This window comes from Orcinus orca, chromosome 8, assembly GCF_937001465.1.
Source record: "Orcinus orca chromosome 8, mOrcOrc1.1, whole genome shotgun sequence".
NCBI lineage: Eukaryota > Metazoa > Chordata > Mammalia > Artiodactyla > Delphinidae > Orcinus > Orcinus orca.
Genome location: NC_064566.1, coordinates 76,211,719 through 76,226,695, shown reverse-complemented (window position 1 = coordinate 76,226,695; position 14,977 = coordinate 76,211,719). Strand labels below are relative to the sequence as shown.

The 14,977-nt window shown below is 37.4% G+C and overlaps 1 protein-coding gene across 2 annotated transcripts in view; it reads right to left on the bottom strand.

Moving 5' to 3' along the window:
* ARHGAP42 (Rho GTPase activating protein 42) overlaps positions 1–14,977 on the bottom strand; it is a 283,900-nt gene that overhangs the window by 177,560 nt on the left and 91,363 nt on the right. For both annotated transcript variants that reach the window (XM_004283345.4, XM_033412084.2), the window contains exon 3: positions 11,450–11,511. In XM_004283345.4, coding sequence (XP_004283393.1) covers positions 11,450–11,511 — 62 coding nt within the window. The remainder of the gene's footprint in view (positions 1–11,449; positions 11,512–14,977) is intronic.

Below are 14,977 nucleotides of genomic sequence, written 5' to 3'. Positions count from 1 at the left end.
GTGGTTTAATCGTAAAGACAAAAACATTTTGCTCACTGAAGAACACCCCAACTTCTTATTTCTGAATACCTGGTTGGTCTGTCAGCTGATATCTCTGAACCACAGAGAGCTTTGTCATATCATTTAAAATTTCCCCTCATGCTTATCTTTTACCGCTGTTTTTCAAGTCTAACTTACGTCTACTTAGGTTTATTTTCTTTGCCCTTTAAAATTAAATGCCCCATCCAGATATTAAAACTTTATATATTTACTATTTATGGTATCAAAGTATCTTTGTGTTTCCTAACTATCAAACAACAAATCAAGGGACTTCCCAGGTGGTCCAGTGGTAAAGAATCTGCCTTACAACGCAGGGGATGCGGGTTCGATCCCTGGTCAGGGAACTAAGATCCCACATACAGCGGGGCAACTAAGCCTGTGCACAACTACTGAGCTCGCACGCCTCAACTAGAGCCCACATGCTGCCAACTACAGAGCCCACGTGCCCTGGAGCCTGTGGGCCACAACTAAAGAACAGAAAACCTGCTTGCCACAACTAGAGAAGAGAAAACCCGCCTGCCACAACTAGAGAGAAGCCTTCACACCACAAGGAAGAGCCCGCACACCACAGTGAAAGATCCCGTGTGCCTCAACAAAGATCCTGCGTGCTGCAACTAAGACCCAACACAGCCAAAAGTAAATAAAATAAGTCCAAAAATAATAAATACATCTTAAAAATAAAAACAAATCAAAACATGGTTTATAAATGTAGTAAAGACTAGCACATACCCAACGGTATCAATGAAATACGATGACCAACACCACAGAATAAATGTACTTTTGAAAATATGATATGCAATTATAAGACTCCAAAGTAAAGCCTATACAACTGGGATCAATGGCAAAGGCAGGAAGATGGAAGAAGTAGAGATGGAAATCACAGGTGCTGTGTCCAGTAGCAGACTCCTGCAGCCACAAGCAACAAAAACCTAACACCCAAAGATTCATGCCAAAGTAGCAAAAATGAAAAGGAAATTTTCAATACAGTTTATGTCTCGACAGGAAAAAAAAAGTGAAAGTTCTTTATTCATGTATCCTATTTTAAATTGACTGCTTTTAAAATAGCACTATCTGGTGGAAAAGTTCCCCTAAATCTTTCCATACAGTCAAGGTTAATCTTAAAAATATAAAGGGATCTTTGGAAATAGGAAAATATAAAGACTGGATGATTACTGCCACATTTCCATTTACAAATCTTTAAATCTAGCAACTTGATATACACCCATGAAATACCAGCTGTGAGAATGGCATCAACCAAAAGAAAAAAAATTATGCCCAAATGTTAATGAAACTGGTAAACCTAAATACAAATATATTTCAAAATTAGTGTCATCTCAGTTCCCTCTGCTGACTGCTAGCCAAGACAGCAGAACTGAAACAGGAGGGAAGGGGGCAGGGCACAACCTTTAAAAGAATGACACAGCCGTAGGACAGGACAAAAACTGTTTAGAACCAACTAGGTCCAAGATGGCGGAATATTCAACTTCCAGTGGACCTTGAGCCTCATTATACACTCAATGTAATACATTAGCATATGCTAAATGACACACCCACCAGCACCATGACAGTCCTGAGGCTAACCATGAAAGGCCAAAAATAGATGGTGGCCGAATCCCTGGAAATCTCCACCTATTCCCCAAAATAACTGGCATAATCCTCCCAATTATCAGCCTATGAAATTACCCGGCCCATGAAAACTAACCATGCCATATTTAGGAGCTCTCTCACCTTCTGAGATGGCCCACACTCTCTGTCTGTGGAGTGTGTTTCTCTAAATAAATCCACTTCTTACCTATCACTTCATCTCTGAATTCCTTCACAATGAAGCAAAAACCTCAAATTCACCAGAACATAACTTAGAATAGCATACAAACCTTAATTTACAGAAGGTACAAGCTGCTTTCCTTCTTCTGTGAGAGCTGGTATAGAACATAACAATCAAGTCTCAAGTTTTCTCTTTTATCCCCTTTCCTATACTCTAGGGAGAAGCGTGAATGAGCAGGGAAATGGCTCAAAGTCAAGGCAGCCTGTCAGGACAGCTTCACTGTCTGACCCACTACACTAGATCTATTCAAAGATCTTTTCAGAATTTTGACAGACATTTCTAGTCATCATTGTGTCCTAAGACTTTTTCAGTTATAGAATCAAAAGACATAATTCACAAATATGGACACTTTGAGGTATTTTCTGAAACCCTAGCAATTACCCTATTAAAGGTCTTCACACAAAATTAGCAAATTTTACTCAAAGAAAGTTTATTTCTCTTTTAGACTTAACCATAATTAATTAAGTAAACAATCTGAGAAATGGCAAATAGGAAGCTGTGATAACTTTCAAAACCACCTTTTCTTTTTCTGTAAAGGAGTATGCATTATTCTAAAGTTTGGACAACCAAGACGGTTTTCAGAACAGGTAATATACACAAGGGAAAAAAAAAAAATACAAAACAGATCAGGCCTCTGTCCTCAAGGAGTTTAAAATTTAAATAAATAAAGAGAAGACACAGGATGTAACAGAAAAATGGACTGAAGTCCAAAGACCTAAAACTGAGTCCTACTCAATTTGACTCTGTCACTTAGTGGTATGTATCATCTTGAGTAACTCATCTAGATTCTGAACTCAGTTTCAGATTGTTGGAGGATAAAATAAAAATATATATTAAAAGCACTTTGCACACTCTAAAAACTACAAATCAATACTAGGACTATTACCGATAAAAAAATAAAAGACACTATCATTGCAGTCATGATGAATTGTGTGTAACCTGCCACCTCTGAATCCTACCTTTTCTTATTTCACCAAATAACTGAAAATCAGGGAAATCATGGGAAGCCTCTGCAATTCAATAAATGTGAAAAATCAGAACTTTGTACATGTAGAACGTTGAGATTTTTTTTTGTTTTTTTTTAAATTTCAGGTGAAATCATTGTATAAAAATGTTGGTATGGGGACTTCCCTGGTGGTCCAGTGGTTAAGACCCCCGCACTACCACTGCAGGGGGCATGGCTTTGATCCCTGGTCAGGGAACTAAGATCCCACATGCTGCACAGCGTGGCCAAAAAAAAAAAAAAAAAAAAATTAATTAAAAAAAGAAAAATGTTGGTATGTAGGCCAGTATACCTAAAGTTTGCTTCTAATAAATGTTAACCTAAGACATACCAGAAACATAATCCATACTCATACATGTGGAATGTTGGCATACTGTGCATTATTTATCTGAGATAATAAAAGAAACTGGATTACTTCACAGATAATTGGACTTAAGCATATAACAGTATCAATGCCAGAAACTCAGAGATTAATCAATATCATCTGACAGCATATGTGCAATGCAAAAATCTATGGCAAATTTTCCATTAAACAAGGGAAAATCTTTCATTGAGAGAAATAAGGACATGTAATTTTCTCAACATTTAGAATATTCTCCAATTTCATGAATTCTTGGTTCAAAGGAGTGGGGAGAGACCTTAGGCTCTCACATGCCAAAATTTGATGAGAGAACTGTCAATGGATTAATGAATTAAGTTTTTGCTGAAATGTATGCCTGTTTAAATATGAAGAAATTTTAAAATCTAATTTCAAAACTTGTAATGCCTGTGATCTTCCCTAATTTTTCTAAGATACTGAAATAATACACCTACAGCACTTCATAGAGCATTTCACATACTATATTAATAATATGTTTGCTATTGTTATGTAATTTTTTGTTTTAAAAGTCTTAGTTTGTAACAGTATGAATTATGTGGAGGCTCTGGAGCCCAACAGCCTGGGATTAAACCCTCAGATACCACTTATTACTATGTGCCTTTGAGTTTGCTCCTCTAGAAAGTCCAGAGATAAACCCACGCACATATGGTCACCTTATCTTTGATAAAGGAGGCAGGAATGTACAGTGGAGAAAGGACAGCCTCTTCAATAAGTGGTGCTGGGAAAACTGGACAGGTACATGTAAAAGTATGAGATTAGATCACTCCCTAACACCATACACAAAAATAAGCTCAAAATGGATTAAAGACCTAAATGTAAGGCCAGAAACTATCAAAGTCTTAGAGGAAAACATAGGCAGAACACTCTATGACATAAATCACAGCAAGATCCTTTTTGACCCACCTCCTAGAGAAATGGAAATAAAAACAAAAATAAACAAATGGGACCTAATGAAACTTCAAAGCTTTTGCACAGCAAAGGAAAACATAAACAAGACCAAAAGACAACCCTCAGAATGGGAGAAAATATTTGCAAATGAAGCAACTGACAAAGGATTAATCTCAAAAATTTATAAGCAGCTCATGCAGCTCAATAACAAAAAAACAAATAACCCAATCCAAAAATGGGCAGAAGACCTAAATAGACATTTCTCCAAAGAAGGTATACAGACTGCCAACAAATACATGAAAGAATGCTCAACATCATTAATCATTAGAGAAATGCAAATCAAAACTACAATAAGATATCATCTCACACCAGTCAGAATGGCCATCATCAAAAAATCTAGAAACAATAAATGCTGGAGAGGGTGTGGAGAAAAGGGAACCCTCTTTTACTGTTGGTGGGAATGTAAATTGATACAGCCACTGTGGAGAACAGTATGGAGGTTCTTTAAAAAACTACAAATAGAACTACCATATGACCCAGCAATCCCACTACTGGGCATATACCCTGAGAAAACCATAATTCAAAAAGAGTCATGTACCAAAATGTTCATTGCAGCTCTATTTACAATAGTCCAGAGATGGAAACAACCTAAGTGTCCATCATCGGATGAATGGATAAAGAAGATGTGGCACATATATACAATGGAATATTACTCAGCCATAAAAAGAAACGAAATTGAGCTATTTGTAATGAGGTGGATAGACCTAGAGTCTGTCATACAGAGTGAAGTAAGTCAGAAAGAGAAAGACAAATACCGTATGCTAACACATATATATAGAATTTAAGAAAAAAAAATGTCATGAAGAACCTAGGGGTAAGACACGAATAAAGACACAGACCTACTGGAGAATGGACTTGAGGATATAGGGAGGGGGAAGGGTGAGCTGTGACAAAGCGAGAGAGAGGCATCGACATATATACATTACCGAATGTAAGGTAGATAGCTAATGGGAAGCAGACGCATAGCACAGGGAGATCAGCTCGGTGCTTTGTGACCGCCTGGTGGGGTGGGATAGGGAGGGTGGGAGGGAGGGAGATGCAAGAGGGAAGAGATATGGGAACATATGTGTATGTATAACTGATTCACTTTGTTATAAAGCAGAAACTAACACACCATTGTAAAGCAGTAGAAAATAAAATAAAATAAAATGGATCTATTAATAACATACACCTGAGAGGGTTGCTGCGCAGATTAAATTAGGTAAAAATATAAGCAATTGTAGCAATGCCTGGTACCTTGAAAATGCTCAGAGTCACGTATTATTTTGTATAGCAGTGCTTCACAATAGAAATATAATGCAAACCACATAATAACTAACACATCTCAGGTGCTAAATAGCCACAGATGACTAGTGTCTAATGTAACAGACATCACAGATATGTTTTTTAAATCTCTTAAGACTCATATAAGAGACTGAAATCTTATATCAATAATCAAGTAATTTACATTTGACACATTTTTTCTTTTTTTAATACAGATCTAAAACTATTTTGATTTTATCCCTCATTAACCCTTATATAGTACTGATTATGCTTTTAAAAAAAGTATAATAACAACAACAAAAAAGTATAACAAAGGAAAGCAGAGGTTTCAAAACTCTTACAAAGGAAGTAATTATTAAGGTTACACATTTCGCCTCCTAGTACCTCATCTTTCTGTTGTTGTTGTTATTCCAAAGTAATGCCCAGACACCTAGCGTATTTCAGGAAAGTACTTTCGTTGCCCAGGATAAAAAAGACAAACATGGGCACTGAATAGAAAGAATATAAATCCTGGGAAACCTGAAGTGAAATTTGTAACTTTACACAGGTCAAATGTGAATGTTAAATATTATGGGTAATAACAGTAAAAATAAGAGGTTTCTAGTATTAATCAAAATGAAAACTATAAGACACAAGTTCATCTACATAAATTCTTCACGATAAACACAAGCTAAAATATTCTGAAGTTCTGGCTTCCTTAATTAGAGACAAAGATTTTTAAATATCTACATTTCTATGCACACATACCCACAACCAAAACAAACAACACACATGCACACCAAAACTTTTTTTTGTCAAGGTCAGGAACTCTGAGTACCCAGAAAGTGAGGGCCCAGGGGCTGGGGTGGACGAGCAGCATAGGGTAAACAGATAATTTGGACCCTCTATCCTGAAGAAGGCTACAGCCTCTGGTCCACATCCTGTAAGTTTCTATTTATTATTGCCCTACATCTCTGCGATAGCCAAGTGACTAAATGGGACTTCCAGCAAGCTGTCCAAACAGTTCTCCCCTGGTTCTCTTACTGATCCAAATCTCCTTTGTTGATTCTACCTCATCTGACCAAACTCTGGACTCCGCACCTCAGGGCTTGACCCTCCCACCTTTTCTGTCTGCACACTCACAGACTGGGTGGGTGATCTCATACATCCCCACAGCTTTAAATACTCTCAACATGTTGACAATGTCTAAATTTATATCTCTAGTTCCATCTGCTCCCCTGAACTCCAGACTCATACATATACCCAGATGCTCCCTCAACAAGGCTCCTTGGATATCCAGTAAACACCTAAATAGATTCAAATTTTAACTATTTCTCCTTCATCTCCTTCTTCATCCCAATAAAGAGCAACATATTCTACCAGGTACATTATTTTTCTTTTTAGCACTTACCTCCCTCAGACATAATTTGTTTAAATGTCTGTTTCTCCCCAGTAGAATGCAAGCTGCATGAAAGCAGGTATTTCTGTCAAAGAAATACCAAAGGGGACTCATTTAAACTGTATGGAAAGTGCAAGCCCCCAGGAGATATAGAAGGTGAAGTCTGAAGGACAAAATGGAACCAATCATGAGAGGATATAGATCAGGATGTTCAAGGCAGAAGAAATGACAAATGCAAAGGTCTAAATCCAAAAGAAGCTTGTAGAGACACACTGAGAGAAAGAAAGCCCAGGGAGATGGAGAATAGGGAACTAGAGGCAGAATAATAAGAAGGGAGGAATGAGGAGTGAAGTACAGTTCCAGGGCTTCAGGGAGAGGGGGATGTCAGGTCCAAAGGCCTGGAGGCAAAAGGGAGGCAAATTCAGTATTTCAATAGAAATAACAAAGGAGAAGCTACCAAGATCTCTTCCAGAAGGCCTCAACTGACCATTTCATGCTTCTCCAGAGGGTTCTCTTGATATGTTAATATTTGTTCAAATTAATTTTGAACAGCATGGGCTAAATGGTAGCATTTGCACAGCCCAGTCAGCTATGATCTGAAGTAAAATAGAGCAGTTCCTGTGGAGAAACGGAAACTGAAGAGACCTTACCACCAAGTTTATATGGCTTAGAAGCCCCTGTCTACATTGGGCACCGTCTCAGAACCTTTCCACCTAGAAACCCAATTTATGACATTTCTAATCAAAAGCATGGACATGCTGCATTCCATGGGGAAAAACCCTTACATTTCCAATAAAGATGCACTTTTTAAAAAAGGCCTCTATCACTAATGAATACCATATCCCGACTGCAAGTAATAAGCATTTTACTAAGGCCATTACAAAGGGCTATTAAATTATTTCTTCTATTTGTCTTGTTAAAAGGCTGTTCTCTATTAGCCCCTTGATGGCAAGTGTCAATTGACATCTTGGAAAATGTCAAATCATGGAAGATGGGTTTTTGAGTGAGAAGTATGACAGGATAAACTATACCCTCATAAGTGTCTGAAATAGATATTTTCAAACTTACTCTGGGTCACTTTTTTGTTGCATTAAAACTATGCATTTTCAGTTGGCTTTAGCAGAGTTTGTTTTCAAAAACTCAATACTTAAAGTTAGTAAAGAGGAAGTTCCATTTCTGAAAATCAATGTTTCTTTAGGCTCTTTCTCTGCAAATAGACTTTAGGTTACCCAGATGATGTACTCAGTACGGTAAATCATTGGAAGCAAGAGAATTTGTTTAAACCGTTGTGTCCTTTTTCATCTTCCTGAGATTTTATTTTTGTTTAGTCACTGTTCTGACATGCTTAGGTTTTGGTTAAATTCAATTAATATACAATGTCATGATTTATCGCTAAAAACAACATGATTAATTGACTTTATAATCAGTTATAGAACTCTTTTACACTTTCCTAGTACACTTAAAATATTCTACTTCCTAAATGAAGCACTACTTTTTAAAATACAAATTCTTTGCACAAAATCCATTACCAGCTGTACCTTCAGTTATAGTAACACCAAATGACTGGAAGTGTTGATTAAACACTCCAATATTTAGATTTGTGTGTTTAAATGATTACTTTTATATAATCTTTGTGGAAATGCAATCCATTAGTCTTTCATCTATAGAGATTTTTCTTCATTATTTTGCATTTTTTAATCTCAGACCTTCTCTGAAACAACATGTAAGGCAATCAAAACCCACAGTATGACTTCACTCATGAATGTAGAATTCCCTCCCTGCTCCAACACGAGAAATATGGCTAAGGGCAGAAATGAAGATCCTTGAGACACTATGAGCTGGTGGGCCAATCTCCATTTCCATTGCTTATGAAACACTCTACCACATTCCTCAGCCACTTCTTGGTTTGGGGGCTTTATCCTGTTACCATATTGGATGATCTCAACATCCTGCTCATAAAACATCCAAACTTCAGAGCTCAGCTTTCCCAATTTCTAGGGTCTTTCTCCCTGCTCAGCCACACCTTAACTTTATCACTATCTAAACGAGCTCCATTGTCAAGTTCACTATGTTTCAACTACCACTCCTGATCACAATGTCCTTGTCCTCTCTTAGAATCTTCTGTGTTCCTAGTTAACCTTCATTATAGGTAAGCAGTCATGCTTGCCCTCTCTGCTTCCTAAGGCTATCAGTATCCTCCTGCCTCAGTCATCACTGTACTCAATCAGGACCCATTTTCATTCATATCATACAAATCCATGCCCCTGTAATCCAACACCATGTCTTCTGTGCCAACCACCTACCTGAATCTGACCTCCCAACTGTTCTTACCACTCACAATCCAGGGCTCTGGGTATTGTTAGAAAAATCCATGAAAACATGGTTATCAATCTTTCCTGGACATATTCATGATGTTTAACTTCAATGGCTCTTTATCCCTGACCAGGAGTCCCTTTTCTCTTGTAGAACCTGCTCCTGGCTGTTCTAAACTGTTTCTACAATCTCCTCTCACAGCAGATGACCACTCCTTCCTAACACTGTTGTCCATCTGTCCAACCAACCAATTTACTGTCCAAAGCTCTATGTTTTAACCAATCCTCTCTTTTGTCCCAGCACAGAAGAAGAGTTTTTCCCTTGGTGCCTCCAGGCCTCTCCTCAGTGCTAGAAGAACATTCTCTTGGCTCTTTTCCTCCTGCAAGCTACAACACACTTTCCCATACTCTTATACATTTTCTATAATTATAGCCCATGCTAGTTGACTCATTGCTCTCCTGAACTATTTGCATAGGACTTGAATCACTCAACCCAGAACCCTAACTAACACGGGAGTTAGGGGCACAGTGGAAAATCCACATGTAACTGATAGTCAGCCCTCCATATCCACGGATTCAGCCAACAGTAAATTGTGTAACACTGTAGTATTTACTACCGAAAAAAATCTGCGTATACCTAGACCCATGCAGTTCCATCCCATGTTGTCCAAGGGTCAACTGTATTCTCCTGGTTCCCATGCCATTTCCAACTCTTTATTTTCACTTCTCTCTAACCACTCTTTCCCACTTCCATCATCAGCTCGTCTTCTGGGCCATAAGTGCACATACCACCCACATCTCCCCATGGAACCTGAACTTCTATTGTATAGAAGTTTATGAAGGCTTAGGTATAAAGCACTTAAAAGTGTCAAGTCACCCCCACAGAAAAGCTTTTTCTGACCACCCCAGAGAGGGTCAGTCTCCCACAGTGGTTCATCTCTAACTAGAACAGATCACATTGCATGGCTATCTCTCTGATACTGGGACCAGACCTATGGTAGGCTGATGTTTCCTAAGAAAACATGGTCACCCCTCTCCACAACATTTCTTCCTTACCTAATATGTCTCCCACATGGCCACCAAATTAATCTCTCCTAAATCCCATATTGATCCTCTCATTCTTCTATCAAAAACTTCTAGCAATTTTCCCACAGCTTATAACAAAGACCAAAACTTCTTAGCCTGGCTCTTAAACGCCACATACGCCCAAAACTACCAACCAATCTTCTACTGATAACTTCTAAGAACCCTCTGCCTTATTCTACAAATATACACAGTACTTTCTCCCACCTGTGGCCTCCGCTCAAGCTCACTTATATAACTGCCATGTCTTAGTTGTGTGATTCTCCCTCAGCTCAGGCAATGTTCCCCAGGAGTCAGGGCCTCCTTAAGGGCACCCTCCTCAAATTCCTCTTCCTCACCTATTGAGCAAAATGACACCAAACTGCTGAGTTCCTAGCCCATTCAGTCCACAAGCCGAGCACTTTATTTATGTGTATATATAACTCCCCAACAGGATGGTGAAGCCAGTGATATCAAAGATGACGTTTTAAATGTCTGTAACCCTCACTGTAACTGACAACCAACATATTTACCACCATCAGCATTTATTATAATGTGCCAGGTGCTGCTACAAATGCTTTACAACGATCTTGTGGGATATATACTACTATTTTTTCCATATGCGAATGGGCAGCCTGGGTCACAGACAGGGGCCTACACAGAACTTTGAACACAATGGGTACAAAATTATATCTGTGAGTGGATAAATGTATTACTAATAACCATGCTCTGATACTGCCACATAAGTTAATGTGTCAACGTAGAATGCTTTCCCATTCTTCCCAGCCCAGCAAAATCCTCCGAGCCTTCAAGACCCAATTCAAATGTCACCTTTTCAAGAAAGTCCCCTGCTAATACCCTGGCAAAGTTAGTTGCTCCTTCCAAAAACTGTCTTTAATACTTGTAATGTGTCTTCATTATAACACTAAGGTTATTTATAAGACTGCTCAGTTAGAATGGGTTTCTTCATGGCAGTTTGTTCAATACTTTTAATGCTCAGAACAACTAAATGGAAAGTAAAATGAATGTAATTTATATCTGCTGACCAAATGAAACAAAAAGAAATGGCATATCTTATTAGCAATATTTGATCATCATACTCACAAATCTTTTCTGTAACATTCAGTACATGTGTCAAGTTATAAAATCTGGTATGACTAAATCTAATTCAGAAGGTCTATTTTTTCTTTTAACATGTCCAAACAAAGCATTATTCTTAAGAAATGGAGAAGAGACTTACCAGTCTTCTCCTTTCTTCTTCTACTGCGATGAGTAGTCTTGCAAATTCTTTTAGTGACTGAGCTATTTAGAAGATAAGTTTAAAAAAAAAAAAGCATTAACCTCTTTACATTGCTGATATCCAATTGCACAAGAATAAACATTACAATAAAGATACTTATGAATTTGTATATATTCTGTGGTGTTATGTTTTTATAAGCAGGAAACAGTATATACAATAGGATTTCAATGACTAACAGTTATATATAAGAGATGTTTGTGTGCTACAAATTGAAGTTTAGCACATATCAAGTATAATATTTTTTCTTCAAAGGCACTAAGGGAATATAGTTTATATATTTAATAAATAAAATTTACACAGTAATAAACAAAAGTATAGTACTGGAATCACTTCTAAACAGAATCCTACAAATAATAAATTCATTAAATCTATAAGGAGCAATAAATCCAGTACTAAGATGTACTCAGTAGCAGCCAGTAATGCAAAGTCTCCCACTGACTTCTTTCTTGAAGCTCAACACATATACACTTAAAAACAGATTCTGTATTCTGTATTACTGTATCACTCTCATATCCAAGGTACTTTAGACCTTTGCTAGTCAGAATGGTCAGAGGACCACCAGCATCAGGATTTTGGGAGCTTGCTCAGATGCTCAGGCCCCAGCCCAGAATCTGCATTTTAACAGGATCCCCAGTTGATCCCTTTGCACATTAAAGTTGAGAAGCACTGCCTTAGAAAACTATCTGAAGCTATATTGTTGAGGCTTGGGAAGTGTTCAGGAACTTTGGGAGGACAAACGAAAAAAATAAGTAAACAGGGAGTTACAATAGCATATTCTTCAAAAATGCATAGTGCCACACAGTAAACTGTGAAAGATTAATTCGTCGACATCAATTTCTGTAACTTATACTTAATGTGAATTATTAACTAAAGTTGGAATGTTTAGATTACAAAACTAACAAAAGAAATAAGGTAAATGCAAATTTTATTTTGATTTAAGCCTTGAACCTTCCCTTCTATGTCCTTATTCTTTAGGCTCCCACCTCTTCCTTCATCCATACTAATATTGAAAACATCCTGTGAGACCAGAAGTCTAGTAAGTCTGGCATAAAGTCTACAATAAAGGGAGGTGAGTGAGAACAACACATCAAGAGTCTTACCAACAAAACTCATTAAGAAAGAGAAAGAATATTTTCCATTTAAGAATTTAAAATTACAATCTTGGATTTTTCTTCTCTCTTTTCAAAACCACTAGGCTTACACTAACTAAGCTGGTTTGAAATTCTATTCCTATGATTACTCCACACTGTATTTTATTCAGTTACCAAAACAGAAATCAAAGGATTACCTGGGAGACTCACATTAATCTCATAAACACAGTAATGGCCTTAAAGTAAGTGGAACTTTTCTAAAGTGTTTAAAATGTGATTTTAATTTCTGCAGAAATAACTATCATTGCTACATTACAACCCAGTTTTGACAACAATAAGTTGAAGAGAAAAGCATTTTACAAATAGATAGAAGATTTTAACTGGAGTGTGCAATAGCATATTATATGTTTGTACTTTCAGTAAAGAAATATCCAGTCATCATTCTGGCAGCTATCTACTGCCATTGAAGATCTGTTGTTGAGACTGGAAAAAGTCAACAAAACTTTGAATGATGGAAGGTAATGTTAACATGCCTGCAGAGAAAGAAGACAAAAAGTATGTCATTCTGGGCTACAGAAGGAGAGGCAACAGGTACTCCTGAGGTGAGAAAATAAGAGGAGATGTAAATAGAAAGAGTACACTAGTTGAAAGTCTGTATAAGAAGCACTTTAACCCCAGATTTTTAACTTCACACCGCCTAACCTTTTTAATAAATATCAAAACAAAAACAAAAAACCTTACTCTCATATGCTTCCTTTTATCAGAAGCTATTGGTTAACACACTCTCACAAAACTTGGGAACAAAACATGAAAAGAAAACATGAATTCTAGCAAAGCAAAGAAGGAAATGGAATTCTCAGGACAACACAGAGCTATTCTAGGACAACAGTTTTGCCAAAGGTCCAGAGAGGCTCTTGTCTACACTGGAGCAATAGGTTAGAAGCTCCAGGAAATGTCTACAGAGAAAGAAAAATAGAACTGATCAATATCCTGATGTGTCTAAATGTAATGAGAGGAAATTTACACTCCTTTTTTTTTCTTTTTAAAGAAAACTCAAAGGCAATTATAGCTAGTGAGCAAAAATATTCAGGGAGAAAAAAAAATTCCAGAAGTTCCAAAAAGCAAAACTTGAATTTGCTGCGTGCCACAAATATTTACGTGGTATTTATATTGTATTAGGTATTGTAAGTAATCTAGAGATGACTGAAAGTAATACGGGAGGATATGCATAAGTTATATAGGTTATATGCAAATACTACAGGATTTTATATTAAGGACTTGAGCATTTGTGGATTCTGAAAGCTGCAAATACCAAGGGACAAGTGAATTAACTCCTGGGAAAACAAAGTTATACAAATAAGACAATCAAAATAATTGAAATAACTGAGTTGTGAGTAATATGTACAAAATCACTGATATAAACATTAAAAATTAAATTCATTTTGCCAAAATGAAGTTTTAACTCTATTGAGAGAAAGGGAAAGGAGCATGTTAGATAGTATGAACTCAAGACATAGTGTGACAACACTATGAAGTGAAAGGATGGTACATAAAACTAAAAAACCAAAAAACAAAACAACAAGAAAAACTCAAGAAGTAGCAAGGTAATCATGGTGTTGAAAGAAACTGAGGAATGGCTAAAAGTTCAAAGTGGTCTTGAGACAGGAAAGAAGGGAGTAGGGCACCACCTTTAAAAGGATGACACAGCCATTAGGAAGAACAGGATAGGACAAAAACTGGTTAGAACCCATTAGGCCCAAGATGGCAGAAGACTGGACTTCCAGTAGACCTTGAGCCTCATTATACACTCACTGTAATACTTAGCATATGCTAAATGACACACCCACAGGTGCCGTAACCATAAAAGACCAAAAAATGGGCGGTGGCACAATTCCTGGAAATCTCCGCCCCCTCCCCAAAATAGTTAGAATAATCCTCCCCCTCCTTAGCCTATGAAATTACCCAGCCCATAAAAACTAGCCACCCCGTATTTCGGGGCTGCTCTGCTTTCTTAGACAGACCACATTCTGCCTATGGAATGTCTATCTCTCTAAATAAACTTGCTTTCACTTTACTATGGCTCACTCTTGAATGCTTTCCTGCACAAAGCCAAGGACCCTCACTTGGCGGTGCATCCCAGGGACTCGCCCAAGACCTGGGACATGACCACCCTCTGATACCCCATTCTCCTGTAACAGTCTTTCTGAGGAATTAAGTGGCAGGGACTGGTAGAAAAGGAGATTGCTAGTTTTTGTAAAGCCTAAAATATAATCTATAACTTTTTAAACAAATAATGAAAAACACTTTATTTTCCTATTAGCCTACACCCTAGGAGGGCACAGACCACATATTATTAATTTTCTCAAAGGGTAAATAA